This window comes from Neolamprologus brichardi, chromosome 1, assembly GCF_056152115.1.
Source record: "Neolamprologus brichardi isolate AB-2024 chromosome 1, ASM5615211v1, whole genome shotgun sequence".
NCBI classification, from domain to species: domain Eukaryota; kingdom Metazoa; phylum Chordata; class Actinopteri; order Cichliformes; family Cichlidae; genus Neolamprologus; species Neolamprologus brichardi.
Genome location: NC_142104.1, coordinates 20574456 through 20601229, shown reverse-complemented (window position 1 = coordinate 20601229; position 26774 = coordinate 20574456). Strand labels below are relative to the sequence as shown.

General features: G+C 41.6%; 1 protein-coding gene across 1 annotated transcript; it reads right to left on the bottom strand.

The window, feature by feature from the left end:
* Positions 1-560: 560 nt before the first annotated feature.
* lmo1 (LIM domain only 1) lies at positions 561-24803 on the bottom strand. Its single transcript, XM_006780189.3, has 4 exons — positions 23925-24803; positions 10482-10695; positions 2839-2964; positions 561-1359 (listed from the first exon to the last, which is right to left on the bottom strand). The coding sequence occupies exons 1-4, from the start codon at positions 23944-23946 to the stop codon at positions 1254-1256; spliced, it is 468 nt and encodes a 155-aa protein (XP_006780252.1). The 5' UTR covers positions 23947-24803; the 3' UTR covers positions 561-1253.
* Positions 24804-26774: the final 1971 nt, after the last annotated feature.

Here is a 26774-nt window from a genome sequence, read left to right as displayed (position 1 = left end):
CTTGTTACTGCTAGTAACTGTGTAGTAACAACAAGAAACTATGATTACTATTTAACTTTCAGCCTTAATATATTAAAAACAAATCCATGGTAATCAGTGTTCCTGCACATAGCCTTTAGCTGTGTGCAGAAACACTGCAGTTAATATATGCTTAACGCCTTTCCCCCTCCTTTAATTTAAAGATTAATGTGTACAAATACATGTAATAAGCAAAGCCACTGAAGTGGATTATCACTTGATGGAGTGGCTGCAAATCTTGACAGCTCGACCAGAGTTGGTATATCAGATATAACCTCATCAGATAAACAGACAGTGTCACACATCTCCATTAACAGTCTTCTGGGGAAAGTACCCTTTAATACAGCTCTGCACTTGTGTAGCTGATGAGTTTGAATGAGCTCAAACTCAATGAGCATTTATTTTCTCTCTAATTTATTTGCTGTTGCATTTCATTTCCAGGCCAATTCACCCTCATAATCAGATGGCAATTAGTGAAGCATGAATCACACAGAGCAGCTCAGCTTATCTCAGCCCCCTTTCATGACACCTGCACGCTCACAACAACACGGTTTTGGAGAAGCATTCTTTTATTCCAAATAAAATCTTATTTAGTTCATTTTAAACAGCATTTCTAATTCCATCAGAACTCTGCAAAATGTAATAAAACTTGTTTCGTTGCATCATGTTTTAAAGAGGACTTCAAATATATTTTTTTTCCTCGCCTGCAGGGCTCTTTACAGCGTTGCAGTTTTCTGATACATGATTACATATCAACACGTGGGCCAACTCCTTCCAACAACAACTTTGGTTTTTGGTAAGAGAAAAAAAAATCTCACTATGAACATTTAAGAATCTTTAATTCACACTAGTAATAAAATTGCATTACATTTCATAAAATAAATGTTCCAGTTTATATATACAGAGAAAACAGACTGTACATACCCTCCAGTGAACCATTTCTTAAAGAAAAAGAAAACAAACCTGAAACAAATTTCACAAAACATACAAGCAATACAGTGCTCAGCTAAGCAGGCACAACTGTACATCAAAATTTGTAACTGCTCAGTGTTGAGGGGGGGAAGTGGGAGGGGCAAAAAGTTTAACATTTACAATAGAGTCCTTAGGGACTGATAAAGGGGTCTTAAAAAGTATTGCAGGCAAGCAGACAGACGCTTGTCTTTTTTCCAAGTGCAGCGGAACATCCATCTCGTGTGTAACGTGTGGAGCCGGCTGTTGCTGCCGTCGGGGTCCAACTATTGGACCTGTGTCTCAAAGCTCCCATTCAGCTGACCTTCCTCATAGTCCATTTGACACAAAATCATGTTGTTTTTTAGGAAAAACTTGTCCCCGACGCAAAACCTGTTGGCACACAAAAACAAAAGGCGGAAAAAAAAAACATTGTCAAAAACAAAACGAAAAAAAAAGATGATTAATGCTGGCATCACGACAAAGTGGTGTGTGTTTGTTGACTGGTTGACTCTGCTCTGGCAGTGAAAACGCTGCGTTTAGGATCAGCAGGTACTGATGATTCTGTTTGATCGCACACATTTGGCTCGAGACATTTTACCTCATGCGCCGAGACCGCGGCTCGCCAGATTCAGAGTCTGTTTTGATGGCCATCGTAAAATGTGTGGCTTCAAATAAAAGTAGATTAAAACCCTAAACAGTTTCGAATCAAACAGACACAGGCGCTGGCACCCAATGAAAAGCAGGTCAGTTCTCCTTGGCCTGGCAAAAGCGGCGGTGGCGCCGCAAGAGTTTCCAAGGAAACTCTGCCACGGGGTTAGCTTTTCGCACACCAGTTTAGTTCCGGTGCTCGAAAACATTTTTCCTCCAAAGTCTCACAGTCAGTTGGAGAGGGGAAAATAACACATAGCAGCCTGCCCCACTGATGTTCTTCTGTGTGCTGCTGTTTGTTTGTGTGACACAGTGGACACAGCTCCATAATGTGACTGAAGGGGAGTGAAGATAAGAATACAGCTGAAAATGGCTTGGCTTTAGTAATGTGCCAGGCTGGTAACACAGTAAATAAAGCTGGTAACGGTCACAGCCGTGGCAATACTGTGCCAGATGAGACCTGGCTTTGTGTCTGCCAGCTGAGAAAAGAGACTGCAGTCATAATTCCCTTACAGCAGGTGTTCACTATGGTAACTGAATCTGGTCTGCAGAAGGTTAATGGGCTTGTGCTGTGTGGAGGAACAGGGTCACAGCACCCCTGACAAGCATGCAAAGGACGTTCTGCTTTCAGAGAGGTGCCATTACTGACAGTATATTAATGGGAAAAAGCAATATTTGGCTATGTCATATTCTGTGTACATCATACCATACAGTAGGCTTTGTGCTTGCTCCAATTCTATAATAGTTCCTATCCCTTAGGAAAACGCCATTTCACACCTGTGTCTATTCTCTTTTGTGCAACAGCACAAATCTGGAGGACGTCATTTTTATTTTTTTTGTGGCTCCTTTGCCTCCTCGGACAAATGAGAACAAAAGCTAATTTTACATCCCATTGGCTTAAAAGATTTACAGATCTAGCCACAAACAAGGACAAAGTGCTGGCAGCGTGACATAATAGAAAATAATTAGCAGGGCATTACAAATGCAATGCAACCTTGATTCTTGCAACACAAGCCAACCGCAATTTACTCCCCCCACCACCAATTATAAACTGTGGTCTGCAATAACGGAATGAAATATAAAATTTCTTTTCCACCTGAGATTTTTCTTTTAAGAACCTCGAATATTTAAGCCACTGGCCATTTTAACGCCCTATTTTTGTGTGTGTGTTTTTTTCTTAAATATGCAATGTTGTTGTGCAGTTATGACCCCCATTCTTACCTCTGGTTACAAAGCTGACAGGCAAAACAGTCCAAATGGTAAACATTATCTCTGGCTCTCATCACCATTTCAAAGGCTGGGATCAGTTTACTGCAGGCTGCACAGTTCCCCGTTGTACCAAAGAGCCTGAAAGACAGAGCGCACAGACAGAGATTAACCCACCTTCTCTTTACCTAGATGCAGTAAAAAGAGCAAACAAACACGTAGCGAAATGACAGCAAGAAATGTAAAAGAAAGAAGTTCAATAAAAACAGGGGCTTTCACAGGAAAAAGGGAGTGAAAATCGAATTGAAGGCAAAAATCTTTCTTGGCATCCAGTTAGTATATTTGTTAATGAGAGTTACAAACATAGATCTTAATTCTTGGCTAATGGTCTAATTATAATGATCACATGGTTTTAATCTCCTTCTTCAAAGAATTTCCCTCTCGCACACTGCAAAAGCAACGAAAACAGGTCTGAGGCAAACCATTTGAACTGCTGAAAGTTTTCTTCTTTCAAAACAAAACTACCTAATGAGTCTGTCTTCAACCAAATCCAGCTGGATTTTTTTTGCACATGAGGCTACACTCTATAATGTAGTCGTAAGTTCAAAAAGATTTCTGTTACAAGGATTCAGGCTCAAACCCTCGCTCTCTCGCTTTTCTCCGTCTTCCTTTTTCATTCAGAGAAGAACCTGAGACAGTGATGGTAGATGCAACCTTGAGGAGTTAACTAAATGTTTTACAGTGAACAGACTCACTGCTCAAACCTCACTGTGGCTTGTTTGGGCTTATTAGATAGGAGCCAAATGATAAAGGTCACAAACACAGCAAGGAGGCACTGGTGTAGATCTCCTCAAAGCCCAAAAAAAAAAAAAAAAAAAAAAGGAACCTCAAATGCTTTCCCCAGTCAGATTTACATTTTCATTTTCCAAGCGCCTGCCCCTATGTTTAATTTGGAGATTCTGAAGCACAGATAGATTTATATATTCTGCAGCAGGAAAAGGACCGCTTCACAGCTTTGCAAGAGGGGATAAGGCAACAGCAGATTGTCATTCCAACAGTATGTTAAACACTTTTTCCCCCCCAAACTTGTAGAGCTCAGACAGAGGAGTCCCCGTGTTGATATTCTGCCTCGTTTATGCGAGTCCCATTCAGTTGCTTTCACCTTGTTAAAGAAAATGTCTATCCAGCAGCTCTGCTTCTAATTAGGGGCCACTGCCCCAGAGGAGCAGGGAAGACAGAAACAGAGGGAGAAAGGTTGTTATGTTCCATGAGAGGGATTCACAGGGTGTTAAACTGAAACATTGTTACAACTGGTTACTGTTTCACTAACAAAAAGGAAAAAAAAAAATACTGAATGTTCTCATACAGTAGACATCTGCCACCCACGGGGTGCTCTGTAACTCAAAGAATGTTTTTCCCCCCCCTCTTTAGAGAGACACAAAGACTTATCCAAACAGCTTTAAAAAATTGCAATCTGACACATTCAGTATTGATCTGAAAACAGAGCAAATACCAGTGCTACAGAACCTGACCTTGTTATCACACTATTCCAGCATTCATATTACAAGAGATGAGTGGGTTTGTGTGGACAAAGCACAAGTATTGGCAACCGTGAACTGGTGAGTTTCCAGCTTATAAATTAACCCCTTTTCTCTCTTTTTTTTTTTTTTTACCTGGAGGGAAAAAAAGAGAAAACTCCAGAGCAGCCAGAGTCATCATGACATTCAGAGACTCTTCCATGTAGTGAGCAGGTCATAGTGATGTCCTTTCGCTCCCTCAGGGAACCTAAGCTATAAAAGAGCCTAGAGAACCTTGGTCATTTACAGCAATTGACATGCACACACCTATAGCAGCCAGAAGGATTATTCTAACCCATCTCCATTACACCCTGCTGGGCTGCAGACATGGTGCTCAGTTGATACATACAGGTTGTGAAAACGCCTGGTGGGGAAGCCCAGCTTGCTCCTGACACCAAGTTCCACCTTCAGTCAGAGCAGCGTGTCACATCTGTGGCTACTTTTTACTTTGCGGCTATATCTATACTCTCCACAAACCAGTAATTCAAATAGTGTGGGTATAACCTCTTTTCCACTCTATTATGAGGGTTATTTGAGCTCGTCGTTGGGTACGAAACATTTACAACATAAAGCCTGCAGAACCTGGTAAACACCCACGTCTTTCAAACTCCACAGTGAGAAAGTATTCTGCTAATGGCACAAAAAAGGGGTTAGAGGCCTTCAGTATGGAAGGACGGTAACAGCTCTCATAACCGGTCTGTCTTAAGCGTCTTAATAGTCTTTCATGATAACCTGATTTCCTTATCAGCTTCGTGATTTGAAATCGCAGGCAGATATTTGGCACAGAGAAGTTGGAGTGCAAAAAAGTGCTCTCGGTAATCGCTGTGTCCCACTCATACTGTTCTTCAGCCAACAGCTGACGTGTCTGGGTTATAATGTGGCATCAACATATGGCTTAATTGAGCCCCTTGTGCTAAGAGGAGATTACAGGCTGAGTGAACTGTTCAGCACACATTATACTCTTTTCTTCCTGCTCCTATGAAACTAAAAGGCAGTCAGAGAGAAACACCACTGCAGCAGAGCAATAATGAGTTTCATACTAAAATGCAATGTTAGCCAACAGATCCCAACATATTAGCACAAAAATGAAGACGCAAGCTACTCATAGTCACCTTTAACTTGTACTTAAGTATAGATTGTGTGTGATCAAGGACTCTGCAATTATACACAACATGTATACTACAAGATATATAAAACCACAAGAAACTGCATTAATTTTAACTGTCATTTTTTATAAACTTGGCATGCTTCACCGCACCCAAACAGTGCATTTCACGAACATAAGCTGTAAATGGGTTTTGTTCATTAATTCATTTCATTTAAAGTAGATTTTCTTTTTGTTTGAATAGACTATTTTCGGAGGAATTCGAATGCATTGTTCTGACACATGTCCCGTATTGTAGGAGTGCAGTGGCTCATGCACTTCAATTTCCCTGGCCATTTGGATTAAATAAATCAATATTCTCTGAAGAAAAGTGTAAAAAAAAAGAAAGAAAGAAAGAAAAAAAAATCAACATCAACACCATTTTTTCAGCATTTATGACTGGCAAATTTCTCCAGCTTGTAATGCACCAAGGCCTGTGTGCTTTGCTGATCAATCATCGGTATTGTAGCAGTGTTTGTAGCAAGAAGCCCTCTTTTAAAATTGAACAATTCTGTGGTTCATATAAATGGATTAAAGGGTTAGAAGTGCTGATTTGGATTGCTCACCACAGCCTGTGACGCATTCTCATATGGATTTCTAAATGGCATAATGCAGCATAAGTAAAAGCAAGCTGGATGTGCTTATTAGATGAGTGTTGTGTTTTTGCAAACTTAAAAATGTTTTTACTGGCAGTAGCAGCAGAACTCAAACTGAAGTGGTAATGCTTTTAGGTATAAATACAAGTTACGTTTTGATAAAGATGTGCTAGCATCCTGCTAAATTTGCTATTGTTGATGTTTGGCAGTTATTACTGTTAAGTCTTAATCTTTGTGGAAAAGATCAACAATGAACATTAACCTTAGCTCTTAAATAAACTGGCCGAATCTTATCGTAACCACCTCGTAGTACCGCATCAACCAAGTAGAGCACTTTGCTTTCAGACTGATGGCTTGCTTTTGTTTCCTAAGTAGAATAGGAGGCAGAGCCTTCAGCTTACAGTTAGGTCTGGGTCAGGTGACCCTAAATCCTCCCTTAATTATGCTGCAATAGGCTGAGGCTGATGTGGGCTTCCCATAATGCACTGAGTTTCTTCTTCACTCACTGTGCACTTGTACACACAGTGTGTTTTTTGTCCCAACCGGTCGCAGCAGATGGTCGCCCCTCCCTGAGCCTGGTTCTGCTGGACGTTTCTTCCTGTTAAAAAGGAGCTTTTCCTTTCCACTTTCGGGGGTTGTTTGACTGATGGGGTTTTCTTTGTATTATTGTAGGGTCTTTACCTTACAACAAAAAGTGCCTTGAGGAGACTGTTGTTGTGCTTGTCACACTTGCATCAAGTAGTGGCTTGTGTGTGCTACTCTAACACAGCTGGAGTTCACAGGTCATTGGAGAAGTTGGTGATCAATGCAAATTTGTATAATAGCCTTGCCACCCCATAGTTTTGCAATATGGGGTGGCAAGGTAAGAAAATGTTAACGACATTTTTGTACCACTGTTGTCGTTTCATATTCTACGACATGTCTTTAACGCACACTGTGATGTTTTCGATGTGTTTTTTGCAGACAGAGATTAAACATTTTATAATTAAATATTTCAGACTGCTAAATCTAAGAGTGCAGTGGCAATGCCGGGGTGTGAGAATGTTACTATAATGGCCATGAAAGAAAGACTCTCTATGCCAGACGTACATTTTTACTTTAGACACTGATCACCAGTCTTGGTAAGTATTAGGATCAAGACAGCTTAAAAAACCTTAATATATCTGCAGTATAATATGCAGCAAACTGTATTATCAATAAAGTAATCTTGTGGTTCATTTAATGACCATAATTGACACCTTTCAGATACACAGTGATGAGTGACACCTTAAATTGTATCTGTAGACACGTAGAAATGAGAATAGATATGTGTGTCCTTGCTTAACAATGCTGAAATTACTCTTATCTCACCATCTCAAGATTATAGGCTTTGTTTGGATCACTTGCCGTCATTATTAAGGCTTAGGTCTAATTATATGCATGCTGACTTTGGGTTTTTAAACAATTAAGTTGCATTTTAGGTTCTTAACTTTATAGAATTTGTATACTTGCCTTATCCCTGCTTTCTACCATCTTCAGTGCAGGGGAATGAAGCCTATTCTCGACTCCTTAAAAGAGCTCCTATTTAGTAGCTAAAAATGTAACTTTGTGTGCTGGTGTGGGATGTTGCGAGCAAAGTTGGACGGCAGGAACATAAAGGAGCTCTCCTTCCTCTGTTATTGAGTTATTACAATGGGTCTTTAGAGAAAAGAGGGCCTTCTTTAGTTCTTTCAACTCGCTGCTTTGCTAACTTCAAACCCTTAAAGCTCCTACAGTGCATCATCTGCCTCTCTGAATTGCTTCTCTCAGATTGGGCTGTGGCTCTTGAAGTTTTCTACCTGTTCTCTGAGCTCTTTGAGACTTCCCTGCCTGCATAGGGTTTGTCAGATTTCATAAAAGGGAAAACTGTTAATGCATGCGTCGCGTGTTCTGACCTTCCCCAACAGTTGTGTCTTTTTTGAAAGTGTAAACCTCTGTACAGATCTATCTCGCCTGAAAAAGAAGAGCGACTGTTTCACTTCCTCAAGGAGTAAGAAGAAGACTGATCTGAAAAACAGTCACATCCATGTGGAGCCATCCTCTATCACATTGCTATTCAGCTGGTTTTAGGATAACTTATAATGTCCATTATCTTGAAAACGTTTTCCTCTTACAGTTAATTACACCACATTTTGATAAGTGGCTGACTATTATGTCCACTCTAATATATGAAACAGAATATTGAATTATTTCTAGCTTCATGTCCTGATGATCGTATCATCACTGTATATACGAGGGGTTAAAGGTTTTACGACTTCACCAAAAGACTGACAATAAAGAAAATGCTTAATAAAGCTGCTATTCTTACAAGGAAGTTGCTTACAAAAAGAAAGATGCAGGCAACTGACATCAGGTGGATTAAAACTAAACTTTTTGATGGTGCATGGTTTTGAAGGGCACGGGAGGACATTTTGTGGTGTGCATTTTGTGTGTGTGTGTGTGCGCGCGCGCTGGAGTGTAATATTCAGTAAAGTGTGGGTGCATTCAATAAGTTGCTAATGCCACTGAAGGACAATCACAGATGGAGCTCCTATAATAATTAATGTGAGCATGGCAGGGTTCCAAACCCTGGGAAATAACCAAAGTGTGTTTGATCCACTGCTTGTATTTAATGAAGTGCGGGAGGCTAATTCAGTGTACAGATTTAACTTCATTACTGCAGGTGAGCAGAGCCTTCGTCTTACTACAGAGAAAAGAAGGAATGAAAAGGAAACCGGCGCTGCATGGAGACTGCATCACCTACTTTCAAATACTCCGGTCTCTCAAACTGCCTCTTTCCTATATACGCAAGGCAAGGGTTTTAATTTGTTCCATAATAGAATTCATCTCGAGCATCTCAGCCATTAAGTGTTCTGCATTTGTCGCAGGCTGAAGAGCAGGCGAGTGGGATGGATTTCATTAGACAATCTGGGGCAGCAGAGGAGCACAGGAAGCTCTCTACAGCTCCGTCCTTTTTATTCTTATTTTAGTATTCCTAACTCTTGATTCCATATGTCATTCTCTTCATTTCATCCCTTCTGTGACCTCTACATCTTAGTGGCCTAATGTGCGAGAAAGCTTTTCCTTCTCCCTTTACAGTGCCAGTAGGCACTTATGGCTTCAGGGTTGAGGTTGCTGTCCTTTCAGCTGATGTATTTTACCAAGTGAAACTCTGAGCTTCATCATTTTTGCCTTCTCTCGGTCATTTGCCCATTTATTATTACCTCATCTGCACCATCTGCCCCTTTTGGGGGAAACATCAGGTCTTAGTCAACCTCTCACTGCATCTTAAAAGCATTAACTGTGGGTGGGGACTGATGGATGGTAATGGCCTATCTCAACGTAACATCCCTAAGCACCTCTCAAGTGGGCTGTAGGCTTCTTCCAGGTCGAAGGAAGAGCTGAAATAAAAGTGAAATGTCATTAAAAGGCATCAGTGAGGTAGAGGAAAGCCAGGTTGATTAAAGCTCTCTGTGCTGAACTTTAGTGGCTATTTAAGTGATGCTGCTCTTTTTTAATTTACCATCTTAAATTGGAATAAACTAATCAAAACTTAAATGGGTAGCAGTAAGAGATAAAAGTGAACACGCTGTGAGACAAGGAGGCAGAAGGAAAATGGAGAAAGGGGAAGGGGGGAGGACGGTGCAGGGCAGGGTGTTTCGGAAGGAGGGGCCTAGGGCACCGGCATCTTTAAGTCGGCCCCAGGGGGATTCCCCCTCAAATAAATGGTAGGGAATGTGACCTAACGCCCAGGAAATGGTCATGTTTAATTTAACAAGCAGATGGCAGGGGTATCAGAAAGAGGGGGTGGGTGGGGGGGGGGCAGCACTAGTGAAGCAACAAGCCTGCCTGGAGGTTTCTCACAGCCTACAGTGCTGATACAACCAAAAACATGTCGTCATGACAGAACCCTAGTTCATTGTTCATGTAAAGAAGAAATATATATATGGTTGGGTATCCACGTGGTTTATCGTAGATGTTGGAACTGTGATTTGTGTTTGTGGACAATTTATTTAAATAAAAAAGAGGAAGAAGGAAAAATGGTGTTCCAAAAATTGCCCGTATTTTTCTCCTTATGCAAAACAGATTAGCCTTCACCTATATACATTCTGTAAAAGAATAAGGCATTAACCTTATCTGATGGAAATTGATTTTAAAAGTGTTCGCGACTCATACTGACAAAGCACAACAAACCCTACCGGGAGGGTTATATGCGAAACTGAAAAGAGAGGAAGGAACAGAAAAACAACAACTCTGCGATCCTTTTGAGTAACACAATTTTTGGAACGACATCACTTTTGTGCTTGTTGTGAGGGGAGAAAGGTGATTGTGTGTCTTTCTTGCCTCAGGTAGTCCCTGCGACAGAGGATGAGGTTGGCTTTCGTATAGAGGGTGGAGCCCACCTCCCCCAGGCGGCAGTCGCAGCAGGCACATTTGAGACAGTCCTCATGCCAGTATTTGTCCAGGGCCTTGAGCAGGTAGCGGTCTTTAATCTTGCGATTGCAGCCAGCACACCCCTTCTGTTTCCCTTTGGGCTGGACGGAGAGCATCGGCACACCTGTAGTGATAAGGAGACAAACAGCCACGCGTGATTTACGGCCCGGGAACACGAGTGACTTTTCATGTTCTCTTTTTGATAAGCTGGCTGCTTCTCGAGGCGTCTAAGCCTGGCCTCGCACACGGCCACAGCACACTGCCTACCTGCTTCATATGCATTAAAGAAAACATTCTTCCATGTAGATAGGCACACAGGTCACATTGGACTACAAAGCCTCGACTTACTTGTTCCACTAAGAACATGCTGTAATACAAAAGTTACATGATCACTGGCAGCAGGCTTCAGAGGACAGAGCACGTCTCAGGTAGTTCTCAGAGTTATTTTGCTTACCGAGGTATTTACAACAAGCTGCGTAGTATGTTAGTGACCTATCATTTCATCAAAGCCCATTTCACTCAACTGTCCACAGCTGTAAAAGCTCCTCGTGGGCTTTGTTTGGTATAGATTAACATTAACCTTTTAAAAAGCCTCTGACCACAAAAACGTTGCTACCAGACCCCAGTGAGATATGTTATGGCCTAAGTGCCTTTTAGCACACGCGGGGACACACACACAGACACGGACTCATATACACACGTGTGTGCGCACACAAATTGCCAACACACACAGTGCTCCCTGCTCAGAGCATTACAGCCTTTCCTCCTTTTACACTTATCTGTACTCATGTGTCTGCAATGAGCGAGCCTAAGTTACCAAACTCGCAAATTGCCCTGCTGTCACGCAGGTCCCCTTTAAGTGCGCCTTTTAGCCTCCTAAAGGACAAATAAAGTCCATTTAATAACTGCACTAAACACTAATAGTCTATGTGTGGTTGACATTTGTGTTTGGACTAAAAGCCCCCCTCAGGCCACTGCTGGTACAGAGGCAGGGGTGCGCAGCTCCCCTCTGTAGCACTAACAGGTCTGCCACAGCTGAAAGCACAAGACAACAGCTCTTAAGACACTCTCTCACACACTGAGCTATTGATCCATCTAAAAGAACACACAGTGGACGCCACTTGCCACTCTACTTTCAAAACACATTTCTCTCCCTCTCTCTCGAAAAAAGAAGAAAAAAAAAAAGACTGGACAGTCTGCAACATGGGGGGTCAGGCCAACATTTTGTATGTGTGGGCATCTGTAAAGGGCCCCATTTTAAAGACGGGTTATACAGTTTTATATGAAACGTCACTGTTGCACTTTAAAGTTGTGCATGCGGTCCAAAACCGATATATTTTTATATATGAACACACACACACACACACACACGCAGGCGTTTCTCAGGAATGAAAGTATGCAAACATGTGACATATTGTGTAGTTGTGTTATGTTACGTGTGAATAAGGTCACCCTGTAGTTGGATCCGTTTTAACTTCTGCAGTTTACTGAGCGATACACACAACTTCAGCTGGTAACAAGGGACTGCTTCGCTCCGCGCTGTTTTTCTCAGCTCAATCTGTCAAGTTCGCTCTCCTTCACAGAAATCTTACACCGCTTTTCAGCAGAACTTCTTTGGAACAGAAAATCATTATCATTCTCCCTGCCTTTTTTCTCCTTCTTTCACATGCTCTCACACGCAAGCAAGTGGACCCACAAAGTACCTCATTGGATCCAGATTTGCGCTGCAATTTTTTAAGGGCCATCCGCACATCAATAATGCTATGACTGTAATACAAATAGCACCCCCCCCCCCCTCCTCTTTCTTTTATTTTAAGGAGGTGAAGGGAATTGCAGGGCTTGTTAGTCAAATTTATGACTTTGGTTTATATGTCAGTAAGTGCTGTGGTGGTGTTGAGCCGTCTTATTTCTTTATCAGAAGTAGAAAGGAGAGGCTAATTGGTCCAGTGCTGGTGATGTGAGCCATCAATTAGTGTTCTGCCTGCCCTCCAGCTCCCTCGTCTCCCTCCTTCCCAAAACAGACCCCTTGAAGCTGCCGCATTAGGATCACAAAACCTGCTATAAATACCAATGTTCAGTGTAAATGAAGCTAAAAAGCTTCAAATTCAAGCCACACTGGATAAGGGCGGACTCTTCTACCTGTATTTCATGGCTTGTTAGGGGAGCTCTCTGCAGGTATGCCAACAGTGCTCGCCTGACAGGCTTCTACAGAACTAAAAACAGTCTTAATGAGGAGAGAGAAAATGCCTGTGTGTGTGTGTGTGTTTCAGAGGTTGTGCAAAGAAAAATATAGAAGTTGCTGCATTTCCCTCAGGGATTTCAAAAATCTTTAATTTGCCTTTTATGACACCTAATTAGTTATTCTACTCAAAATCTTTGCTTTAAATAAGAGAACTAATTATACAAAAAGGTCGTTCCTCCACCTCCGGAGGGCTACTCGTAATTGGTCGGGACCACCACCACTCGCAACACTTCCCTTAAACATATCGCGTGTGTTTTACATCACATTTGAAAAGGCCAAAGCTTAACCCATCATGGAGTTACTGTGTGCTGCTCAACACTTTTTTTTTTTTTTTTTTTTTAAATAAAACGCTTCTCGGCATCATTAAGGTGACAACACAGACTGTTTCTTCATGTCACCGAGGGTTCTCTGTTTCTTTATGCAGATGTCCCGGTCCTTAGGCCTAACTAAGAAAGACACCTCAGCAGAGGAACACCAAATGTCTGCCAAGAAACCAATATGCCTCTTCCTTGCAGCAACACTGGGGAGGGGGAAAGAAAAAAAAACCCCCAAAAACACAAGTTTGATGTCTTCTACCAAAGCAGCCTCCGGAAAACGGCTTTAATAGTAGTGTAGCAAGCAGTAGCTAAAACCTACTAAACAAAGAGCGGTGACAGAAAAAAAAATGATTGTGTAAAGTAAATGTCTTTTCAATTCCCTTAATGCCATGAGACATTTTCTTGCACCTGTCACCACTCCCGGCGCTCTGTGAAACGGTGGAGTAGAACAGACCCTCCAAAGCTTGCCACCTCCCAGAAAGAAAAGCTGCATTATGAAAGGAAGCAGCAGACTAGGAGGCAGCCTCCACTTAATCCAATCCATTTAACAGATACAAGTGCCACTGACCTTCCAGTGTCATTTGATGTTACCAAAAGCATGCCTCTCCACATCACGATTCATTCTCCAACAAGGGATGCATTTTACCCCTCAAAGTGGAGAGACAGCACTTGGCCTGCCAAATATCCTTCCTGAGGAGAAATTTAATTTGCCATTAGCACTGTGTGAAAATGCCTGTCATCTCCCTCTTTTTCCTCCCCTTTAAAGATTGTATCTTTCAGGAATATGTACAGTTAGTTTTACTCAAGCCAAGCAGTCTGTCAAAGCATGTATTTCCCATTATAGATAGCATCCGATTTCTGTTACCCCATTTACACTTCCATCTGTAGAGCTATCAACAAAATCACATCAGTCCACTAACCTTTCTGATATATTTAAGGTTTTAAAAGAAAACACGCTGGATGGAGCACTCAAGGAAATACAGGGGAGGAAAATGGAAAAATACAATTATCACACAGACATGGGAAAACCTGTAAAAAAAAAAAAAAAAAACAAAAAAAAAACCTACAATTTGCCCCAAACTCCCTTTCCCCTCCCCATCATTACCATTAAAGTGTTGGTTGCTATTTTAAAACATGAGGCAGGTGCTTGAATGGTATTCCGCATACACTAATTCATACGAATCCCGGAGCCACCATCAGCTATGCTGTGTCATTTCATGCAGACTAAAAGGAAGACTGGTTAGTCTTGTATCAGCTTCTGTGGGCGTAAAGGTGTGGGAATGATAATATTAGTCTGAATAATCACCCGCTAAAATCAGCACTGTTTCTTCTTATGTTAAATTTACAATGAAAGAAAAAGAAAACTTGACAGTAAATGTTTATTCACTAAAGAACTAAACTGATTTCATATCAGAAATATCAATAAAACAATATAATTTTTATGTTGATTAGCCAGTTGTCTCATTTGATAGGGAAACGAACTCACAAATTCACCCCTTCACTAGTCAACTGCTGTGCATGCACACACACCCACACCCACACACTCCCAGTGGAACAGCTGCTCTCACAGGCACTCAACCTTTAATGGCAGAAAGGACAGTTACATCTGCTTCTCTGTTTGTTAAATGTCTTTTGATCAATTAAAAGCTCTGACGCCATGGTGCGATGCAGACTTTGCTGGTTCACGGGGAGGTAAAGGATCTTGATGAGACTCGCTCAGCCTTCCTGACACATGGGGAGGGAGGTGGTCTTTCAAGGAAGTGGAAGCTGGCCCTGGGTGGGCCTCTTCTTGGGGGCCCCTATAATTCCAACTCCCAGCTGCACTAAATAAGAACGCGTTAGCCACCAGCGTGGTGAATACACAGAGCGCGATGCTCGGGGAAATTAGATACTGTATTAGCAAATGATTGCATTTATCTGGAACAAGCGCATGTGTCATTATCCCCACCACCACCACCCTCTCCTTTATTCAAACCACTCCTGCACAAGACATCGGGCCGGATATTAACCGAGTCTTTAAACTGCTGCATGAAGTTACAAATGATGCTGAGCTCAAATAACTCGAAAAAGTGAAGAATAGTAGAAAAAAATCCAAACTTACTGTGCTGATTTTGGTCTAGTTCTTTATCCAAGTGTTTTGTGCTTCAGCCATGTTGTGGCCTTGGCATTGGAAAATAAAATTTGTCCCTGGGCCAAGGTGTCTGCCACTGAGGTTAATAGGCATCTCATGCAGATGTCTTGCTATTGTGCGCATAAATCAGCCCCTTTTCATTCAGCTTCCATCATTGCTGTAATTGAGTCCGTAGACGTGTTTTTATATCTCCGAGACAAAATACAAGACATCTGGTAATAATATCAGCTGGAATAGACATGTCAGTCGAAAGCAGAGTGATGAGCGCATTCTGAATGATAAACAAAATAAAGAACACTGAATCATGTGCCTATCGTTAGCTGGCGCATATGCAAGGAGCAAAAGAAGAGATATGCATGAACACGTGCATATGCTCTCTCGAATTAGGCCCAAGTCAATATTACATTTCATACTGGCTGTGTTTTTTTGTTTTTCCCTCCTCTCATAATTTGCTCTAAGAGCCTTCTATGTTACCGTGCGGCATGCTACTTTTCCAGATGGTTGTGTATGAATGCTAGGGTCTGTGAGGTGATTTCTGGGACTGTATGCATGCTATGATTATGACATAATTAACACCCACAGTAAGTGGGAGAGAGCAGACAGGGCTGGTGCAGTTGAGGAGGGGACTGTTCATTAACAAGATGCACTCTCTCAAACTTTGCAGCTTGCTGTGGCTAATAAGCCCCGCTGAAACGGAGCCCAGCCGTCCCTTGCATTGACCCTGGCACTGCCCAGGATAAGGGAGGGTTTTGTCTCCTGGAATAATTGCTCTTTTCACATGTTACAAGTGTCCTGACCCCCACGGTCGGCAGCCACTTTCCCTACCATAATTACTCCTGATCCGCTCCAAATGAGTCAGGCACATTAGGGCTGCAATAACACTGGCCCAGCTTCAAGCGCGGCATGGGGAGTCTCAGCAGAGCAGCCTGGAACAGGGCTGCCTTTTCTCCCAGCCTACGGTCATTTCCATCACGTCAGAGGTGCATTTCTTACACTTGAAGTCAGCACGAAGGCCCTAGGCCCTTTTTCTAAAGGCTTACAGAAGGTATTGTTAGCTCCTGGTGCTCACTACTCACTGTGGTTTGGCTGCACACTCCATCCCAATTAACGGAAAACTTCATTAGGGTGCTTTTTTTCCACACTTTTCAGCCCCCTATTATTTTTAATTTATTCACATGGGGTTAATTAAAAGAAATGTATCACAGAGATATGCAACAGCTTTCTAATTAAATTCATTGCTGCTTTTTTTTTTTTTCAAGACATGAAACTGGCAGAGTTTCCAAATTATTACAGAAGGCGACTTGTTCCAACACTTGGTTGCTCAGTAGTAGGTTGAGATTAGAGCTCTGCAAGGTAAGCTGTCAACAGCAGAAAGAGAGTGAGGGGGAAAGAATGAGGAAAAAGAAAATGAGAGTGGGGGATTAAGATGAATGAGGAGGAGGAGAAGAGACGCAAAAAACAGCCATGGTTTGATCGTGCATTTTTACTCCAAATAAACCCCAAGAGAGGTCTTAAAGCAGGAAGACTGTCAGTGTTGACAGATCAAGGAGACCATTTGATATTTCATCCAGCCAATCACATGTGGGCTCACTGTTGAGCTTTGTCTGCCGTTGGTCTAAGGTGTTAGTTCTCGAAACCTGCCATTTTGCAGCTTTTCATTTAAGTGCAAGCTGTCAATAATCGAGAAGGTGAATGCATCTTCATCTCAGTTGAGTACAGTAGGCACAAGATCAACTGACATTTCCCCCAGAGTCTCCATTTGAGATTGAATAAAGTTTTTTTTTTTTTTTTTTAAATCTATATATTGTTAAACTAGATACTTTTAAACCTTTATAGAAGAGGCAATCTTATCTGCCACTTTCTGATTCCTGTCAAGAAAAAAAGAAAGAAAGAAATCAAACCATTAGACCCGTCACAGCCACTTTCCGCCATCCGGAACAGAATGCACAAACACTTTTCAGTCCACATTAAAAATGCATTTGGAGATGGAAAAATGGAGCCCTCTAAAGTTTGTGTCACTCATGAGGTCAGGAAGTGATGTACGAAATCCTTCCCACTCCCCAGCAATTACTGCACACTTATTATTTCAAAGGATATGCCAGGAGACAGGTGTGCCATTCAGGGTCCTCGGTGTGTTGAAAATGGAAGGGAAGAAGGAACACCATACTGTGGTGCACTATGTGAGGTTCTTTAATCTTGAATAATGCAAATTCCCCACAGGGGGCAGTTATTTGGCAGCACAGGCCTCTAATGTCATTCAAGCACCTACTCCCACACCTGATGGGGTAAATAATGAGGGAGGTTGGGTGCACAATTAGAGAAAGAGGTCTTCATGAAGAAGCTGTCTCGCAAAGTCAGGCCTGTCCCAAAACTCTCAAAAGGGAAACGCCATAGAGGATATTTGATGTTTCATTATGAAAATGGTCTTAATGAATACGTTTGAATACTATTTTATTACCCCGTAATATAAAAGAGCTCTGCCATTCCCTCTAGGAGTAATTCCTGTTGCTGGCTAAAATCAAATGGCTGGTCAAATGAAATGTAATAAAATGAAATGAAAGGTAATGTGATTGAAACGGGGGCCAAAAGTGTCTGAGGAACAGGTTTAACTTTAACTTCATTGGGAAAATACACACACACACACACACACACACACACACACACACACACACACACACAAATGGCATTATTTGATCAGAAGCTGTATTTGCAAATACTCAGATAGTCAATATAAAAAGCCTAATCTGTTAACTCTAAGGAGCAACAAAAAGGCTTAATCACAGGCTTTAATTAGCTATCTAAGATTTTATTACCTAAAGGTCAACCAATGAGGGCTTAGCTCTCAGCAAGTTGGCTCTTATTTAAGTGAAGGCACCCAGGCTCTTCTATTTACCAACAAGATAATTGCAAGATCTTAATAAAGTGTGTGGCTCCACCCTCCTTTCTTTTGGATTCCTCTATTTCATGCTATAAATCAGCTTTTAATTTTGATGTTTTGGGCATAAATAAAAAAGCATCAGTTTAAGTATTTCAATACGTGTCATTTTAAGCTGTGTAAAACATTAGAACAAAAAGGTTTATGGCAAATTTATGACAAAATTAAGTTGCCCTAAAAGAATCAAACTAATTTTTCAGAAACATTGAATCTGCTTAAATCTGTTTTCAGAAGTTGAGAGTGGAGTGAAGTTAGTCTGAAAGTTTAAAAGCCCCGCTAGCAGCCCCTAGAGGCTGCGCTGCTCCTTACACTTACAGGAACAAAGTCTCTTTCACTGACCAGTGAACACTTACACCCTAAGAAACAAATCCGCACAGGCAGGGCCAGAGACAGATGAAAATGTACAACAGTCAGGGTTTCTGCAAACGGGAAATATGACAACGGCAAAAACTATAGAGCGAGCATGCAAGGAAAGGCAGCACAGGCTAATAACGCCTTGTTGATTTCCAAGCACCTATTGGCCAATTTTGATGACTTTTAGTGAGGGCAGTGGCAAAGGTTTATCTCATCTGAGATCCGGTTTCCTGAATTTGTATGACTGGATTTGTGCTCCTAGATAGTGTGATGAAGGATTGAAAGATCAAAACAAACAAAAAAACATATACACAATTAGGATTTCTTTGTTACCTTTGCACAAAGCTAGCTATGAAGCTATGAAAGTAAAAAGGAGGAGTAAGTAGTAATCAATATGTCATACTGATATAGTCAATAGATTCTTTAAAATCTCCGAATAGGGTTTTGCGATTTAAAAAAAACACATGTATGCATACTTTTAAAAATGTGCATCAAGGGATTAAATCAGGAGGGTTTAAATAAAATGTAGGTTAGTTTGATTAATGACACAAGAAGGCGTTAAGAGGCTGATAGGATTCGAGAGTCGGGTCAAACATGATTCAGGACGCACCATCGTAATCAAACAAACATAAACAGCCATTTATATTTCAGGTATTTCAGGTTTCAAATCTTTCCAAATGTCATTTAACCCCCCCCCCCTCCCCCCATTGTAGCAAAGCTGCTGAAGAACGATAGTTGGTGGCTTTGTAGTTTTGACATCTGCTCATCTCAAGAACTTTGCTGCATGTCATTCGTCTTTCCCATGTTTCCTGTCTTCCTTTTCTAAGCCTATGATGACAGAATAAAGAAGAAATGATTTTTCTTTCTCTCAGCGAGCAAAGAATGAGCTTTACAGAGTGCAGAACGACACACAAGCAGCAGCCGTGAGCATGCAACCGGTAAACAGGTGAATAAATAACTTCATGTTAAAAAACAAAACAACAGCAGGAAAAAAATAACTGATGAGATGTTGCAGGAAGTGTGTACATGTATGTTTGCAGAGGCATCAGTGTATCGTTTTTTTTCTTTCCCCCCTCGCCACGTAAACACGAGCGCAGTCAATAACTGCTGGAGGGAGTCGGCTTCACGGTGACAGGTAGCAGTGAGACTTGCTTTCAACAGGTTCAAACAGATGAAGCAGTATCGTATATACAGTGTATACGCATGTATTGTGTTAGTTATTCAATCAGTGTTGACACCAGTAAAGCGGCTCATCTAATATTTTTAGATGTATTCTTCTGCATTTGCCTCTGAACTTGCACTAAGACACAAGGTTTTCCCCAGTGTCTGTGACTCATCTCAGCTTGTTAGAATATATGCAGATTTGGGAAAATGCTGCATTGGTCCTGCTCATTTTCTACTGGCTGAATCTCACCAGTCTCGCAATATTCCTGCTGATGCTGAAAACATCGTTTTTGAAGTGAATAAAAACAAGGCAAAACAAAAAAGGGGGTCAGACTTGGGACAACACAACAGGGATGGTCTGTTCTCTGTGATGCATGTGGTGGCAGCAGATCTTGTTGTGAGAATTTGTATGATAACATAGCTAGCATGTGGCCTCTGGCAATAATAAAAGGGATGCTCTTACAGCTCAAGAGTGCATAATTGAGTTTGTGTGCCACACTGATGAGTGCAGCAATTTACATCGGAGGCAGGTGGGCGCGCTCGCTAACACGCGTCTCTTAAGTCTCAGTTCAGTCTCTTTGAATTCCACTTAGATCATGGAAAGTGATACAAATCTCCCGCACTCGTAAAATATGAAACGATCAGGACTGATAGGGATCTAGAGGTTTTAGTGGTGACAGACGAAATTGTCTCTTGTGAGGCTTCTGCATTTGTAAGATCAGGCTCAGATTAGATGGAATTAAACACTCGCAGCTGAAAATTGTATTAATGCGATTTTGTGTGCATATTTTTTTCTTCTGAGCTCAGCTAAAATGAATAAAGTGAAATGATTTACATGGACAGCCAAAACAGTGAGGGTGTAAGACTGTTGCTTGTCGGTGCAGGGTATATTGTGCTATTTACGCACATGTATTTTTTTGGTACCATTTTGTTACATATTTATAAAAAAAAAATACATTTAAAAAAGCACTAGGTTACACTTTGTAAATGTTTCAAATACTCAACTGCCTCATGACAAACTGTGTGTAAGAGGAGAAAAAGTTCAATACAGGCAATGCAGGTGCCTATAATAAAGCTTAATAAAAAACTGTACTGACTTAAGAAATATCAAACGAAGCAATGTGTTTGTAATATTGTTCAAGCCCTAGAGCACCAAAACCAGATGTAATTTCAATATTTGAAATGGGCAAGTTTAATTTTGAAGTAAGACCAAACCAATAAGCTGAGAAAATGGCAAATACGAGAGAGCAAATTGCATTCCTTTGTAAAAGTGAAAAGACTTAAGGAACATATAAAAAAGTAATCTCCAACTGGAAATTAGAAATCAACCCTCAGAAAGCAAATAACAGAAAAGAAATATTACTGTCCACTTTCTAAATCAATATAACATCGCTACAAGACAGTATTACCATGGTAACACTGGTAAAGAATGAAGCAATCCTTATTATTTCAAAATAAAAATCGGAGCCCGAAGCCCAAGTTTTATTACAGCAGCTGACAGAAAGATCGCCAGTCTGTATTCATCTGGAGCACTGCTTTTCAATCACACGCTTTATGAATGTACACATTTTTAGTGGACAGGTTGATAACAGGATCTTAAATTAACAAGCACAGGTAACTGGAAACTTATAAGTAGCTGGAGGTTTTTTTTCTCCTGTTTTCTCCCCCCCGCCCTTTGGTTCAGGTCTGTAAAGAGTATACTGTAGTTATGGTAATGTTCAGCAGGAAGATGCCTTCAGCGTGGACCCACTTTCTTCTCCTGCAGTGTGCGAAGAAAGAGAGAAAACGGCTGAGTTGCTTTTTCCACCCCTCTCAAATTATACGCAAATTGGAACCTCATATTGCAGGGTAAAATAAAATGTTGACAGTGAATATTTTGGTACATGTTGCTATTCATTGCCCACTATAACCTGCATATTAGGTCACTTCACAGAGCAGTGCCTGTGTTCCTACTGCAGTCGTCCTCTGTGCTCCCAGACTCAGGGCTCTGCCAGATAATATACATACAAGGATAATGACTTAATCATCTGAGAGTAAGGAGCTAAGTTTACACACAGTATCCACAGGTATCTGCATCCAACATGAAACCATTCAGGACGAGGATTTCAATGACAGCTGACAGGGGTGCGTCACAAATTTTTATTTTACATTTTCGACACGAGACAAACTTGCGCAGTGGGAAAAGAACTGGTATCAGTCACAGAGGCTCGTTTCTGGTAATTGCTTTTGCAGCACAAATTGTTGTAGACTTTTCTAAGAGGAGTCAGAGTTCAAAAACGGTCTGCCAAACAAGCAGCATCATTACTTTGTTGCCAACTTGGATCGCTGGCTTTGAACACGAGAACAGACACACTGATGATCTGTTTTATAGCCCGCGCAAGGACTGAAATATGAACACTTAGGCGACTCGCACACGGGCATAGTAGTACATCAATCAAGGAAACGAAAAACAAATAAACTAACAAAAAAAAAAAAAAAACAGCAACGCAGAGTAAGCACACATAAACACACGTGTGGCCACCCAGACCCACACCTCCACTGCCACATACGCGTGCATCTGTTTGCGCAGGCACTAAGTGGATACATTAGACGTGAAGGTTGAATTGACAAGCCTATAACTTTGGAGCCAATAAACGCTAAGAGGCATCATAGAGAAAGAGACCAGATCCGAGCCGCTCTGCTGACAACCTGGCCAAAATGCTGGAGCTGCTGGTTGGACCCAGCAAATAAAGGGTGAAGCTTTTAGGCAATGAGCAGCAGGTGATCTCAGCTTTTCTGCAAGTCCTAATGCTCCTAAAAGCCTCTCTCCCTGGTTCTGTAATTGGGCATCAGTAGTTAATGTAGTATTGACTGCATTACATGCTCCTGTGCATCCTTTCCCACTAATGCCATTTGCATCACCTTGTACATTTACCATATTGCTTAGCCAATAACTGTTAAAAGCAATCTGAATCATGAATCATATAGGGAACTTTTAGCAAGACAGACATCCAAAGGAGACAATTTACAGTTGAGTTAATTTGAGTACATTAGCAGCACAACATAGATTCAGCCAGACAGACCAATTTATGTCTCTACCGCAGTCCTTTTATTGGTTTTTGGATGTGTAAGTGAAAGGATGCTCCTCTAAGATGAATGAAAGATCCATTTTCAAACATAAATAATGGGTTACAGATGCATCCATTACTTTTGGAGGAGGAGGAGTCCTGCATAAACTGGAGTGTACAAGAGAAATATTCCGTACTTTCAGAAATAACATGCACACACACAGGCACACACGGGAAAAAAAAGAAGTGTTTTATGGTTGTGGTGGCTGTCAGCGTGCATGCCAGCAGGTGGTCTGTATTGTCAGCAAATCGACCTCAAAATACTCTTAAAGAAGTGACAGAATAAAGACATGCAACACACACCTACTTGGTTTTTAGTTCATCTCAATCAGGTTGTGCAAATGTGTTCAGAGCATATGCACTAAACAGAGCCGAATGTGACGGATGCACTGCACACATCTCAACATCGGCTTAATCCAAAATGGGACGTCATTAGAGGCGAATTTGATTTAAATTAAAATTAATTAGATTGCCTCGCCCATTAACCTAAATACATTGAAATAGATAAGTAATGCAAGTAGGCCTATTTGGATGGAAAGTGAGCGAACGCTGCACAGGCGCTATCCATAATTTGCAATCAAGTTAAAAGCACTCTGCTGTCATCTCCCATCCCGTGGTGATGTCAAAGGCTGCCTCGCCAACTTCACAGACGCAAAAAGCACTTAGGAGGAGGAAAGAAAAGAGGAGCCACATGCACTGCAGTCTGTGTGGAGTATCATCAAACTCTGGCTCACACGAAGAAAGACAAAAAAGAAACAAAAAAAGAAAGACAAAAAAAAAAGCTGCAAACAAATCCCGTTTATAATTAAACTCTCCCTAACTGAACTGCAGTTTGGCATTTGTAGGGTTTTTGTGGAAGAGCGCATCAACTTCGTGGTACAGAAAGCACATACGATATTGTTAGTTAACAAAAAAAGGAGGGGAGGGGAAGAGAAAAAATCGCCCGGACCCCATCGTGACTGAATGGGGTTGAAAAAGCCAGCGTTAAGCGGAGGCTGCCGGTGCACAGGGTCCGGGGAAAAAACACTCAGTGTGTAAAATGTCACTAGTTTGCCGCGTTACTCCCTAGGTTATAGCATCCTACGGTGGTAGACGTTACTCACCCTCTTCCTTGTCCAACACCATCGTCCTGAGGAACGAGGAGTCCTTCCTCGGGCGATCCGTCCTCGGCTCCAGCAGGCTGCACCGCTCGGTGTGCTCACAGCTTCTCCTGGAAATGGCTTTGAAACGCGCGGTTGACTAGACTACGCCTCGATAAACCGAAACCCTGGAAAGATGAATTGCCGTCTGCGCGTTTTCTCCCACCTATCAATAATAATTCACACACGGAATACGGCGATAAACACGACGAGAAACCCCTATCCGGACTGAAGTGCAGCGCAAACAAATAGCGATCAAACAGCGTCGGTTGCTCTTGATAAATTCCATGCGAATAGAATAAAAAAAGAAAAAAAGAGGAGGAGGGGGGCAAAAACAATGAAAAGCGATACAAATCTAGTGTCGCCTATCTGTAACTGTGCACACACGGTCGGATCAGACGCTCAGACTGAACGGCTGAGCTCTCCTCGCTTCTTAATATTCTCTCTTTCCCGTTCTCATTTGCTCCGAAACGGCAACTATATTCAAACAAATCCAATTGCAAATCTGACAACTGCTAAAAGCAAACTCGCGCCGCCTCTCTCCCAGTTTATGTGCCGCGCTCGCCTCTGCTGCTACTGAATAAATGCGCGCAGTTTCCAGAGACCCTCGGATTCCCCTGTTAATTAAATCAATTCATTATGCTCAGATCTGATTAGCAGCCCTTCCCCCCTCTTTGAATCAATTATTCAATACACAAACATAATTGCTTGTGCCAGAGGTGTCTAAGTATTAGCTTATTTAACTCCAAGGACACTAATTACCCCTAGGGCAAGGGAACTTTTCTCATTAATTCTGACAAAACACAAAAGCACAGCTAAGGGAAAGTGTGTGTATGTGTGTGTGTGTGTGCGTGTATGTTACTGGTCCGCCTGCCAGTCTGAATGTGCGCGATCGAGAGGGAGAAAGAAGGAGAGCGCGCATGCACCTAAGTTGGTATTGATGCACGTGCGCACGCACGCGGGTGCATGTTTCAGGGAGAATGAGAGAGAGGGAGAGAGGAAGAGAGACGTTGAAGGAGAGCAATAGTGCTTCACTGGTACAGTTTGAGTAAACATAAAACGCATTCATTGTTTTTTGGTTTTTTTTCCCCTTCTCCCTACTTTTTTTTTTCTTCTGCAGAATTTAATAGAAATAGCATCTAATTGTGGTCTGTTTAGCAGTTAATTAGTGTCCAGACACAGTTATCATACAGGCTGCAGATAAACAGTCGTTTCAAAAGACAGCACAACAGATGGGCTGCGTTTTTGATTAGTGGGTAGATAGAAGGTTCAGTTTCGAATCTGGTAATATAATTGTTGCCTGTTATTGCCAAGATGAAAGTGTTGCTGTTTCATGGTGGAGCCTTAAATAGCACCACTTTCACTTGCCCTGCGGAGACTGTTAACCAATTAAGGGTGAGATCCAACAAAGATTAGCCATTTAGGAGAGTAGAGTGGAGTATAGCTACAATAATGTAGGTTCGTCAGCAGCCAGCAGGCTGTCTGTGGTGTGAGCTTGCTCAGTCTGTCCTTGCCTTCTGTTACATTTTGCACACATATTACAGACCTCCTCCAGGCACATCATCATTAGCTCCCATATAAGCAAATTATTGTAATAAACAATAGCGATAATAATGCAATTTCTATTCAGAACTGTTTCGGAGCACATTTTAGTAACTTTGCCGTGGTGAAAGCTTATCTGTGAGATAAAACTTTGATGACGAAGCGCGAGCTAAACTGCACTGGTTTTGAGTTGATTATAGGTTCCGTTTTAACACTAGTCTACAGTGGATGAACTATGCATGCTTTATTATTCCGTAATTATCCTGCTCTTCATTTGAAATAAACATTTTATAGGCCTTTCTAATGTGATCATGCACTACAAATCGAAGGTATAAAGCTGACTGTACATGGCCCGTAGGGGTAATTTCAGTTTTCAGCGCAGCAGGCTGTGGTGAGATTGGGTTGGCCCTCAAATCAATGGGCTGATCCTTCTCTGTATAGCGTTCTGGCTGACACGCTTGACTTTTCATCTCCACGGTCACATAGATTGATGACTTATGACCGAGAATGTATGTTTGCTGACCTCTAGCAAAGTGAGTGACACATAATTAATCCAATCACACGGAAAACTGGGAAGGAAATGGGAAGAATGGTTCAGTATCATCAGGGCTCCACTTCAGAGAGCCATTTGAGTTTTGAATGTGAACACCATTATGTGGATTTCTGTGGATTTGACACAGTTGTTTCACTAGAGCCTGCTTGCTATGAAAAATATCTTGTAGATGAGAGGTGCCGTGTATCTTAAAGTCACCAGCTTGGTTATCATATTTTAGTTTCGTATTTGAACACACCGGGACCCTTTTGAGTCCATGTTATTGCCATATTTGAGTTTTCTGTTGCTGCTTGGTTTGGGCTTGACAATAAAATTATGTCATTATGTTTAAGTAACATAACAACATAGTTAGAGTTTGAGGAGAAAATCATGGTTTGTATTAAAAGATGCACTACCACACATTTATTCACACATGTTAAAAGACACACGTATGCCATCTCCAATGAGGTTTTCTGACATCTTTTATGTTTATGACTATGTATGTGACTGCTACATGTCCTTGGATACCAGGGTTGCACAACCAGAAGAGCATTTTAGCTCATGTTGTCTTGCAGACTGCCCTGCACAGTGAAAAGTGACGCTAAAAGGGTTCTCAGTGCATCACAGTATAAAGCCTTCGCTTCCTAGCCAACCATCAGTCTGTGATGATTTTGGAGTTATATGGTGTTGACAGGACCATATATAAAGTCCTGTTTTAACATATGTGAAGTCACAGACAA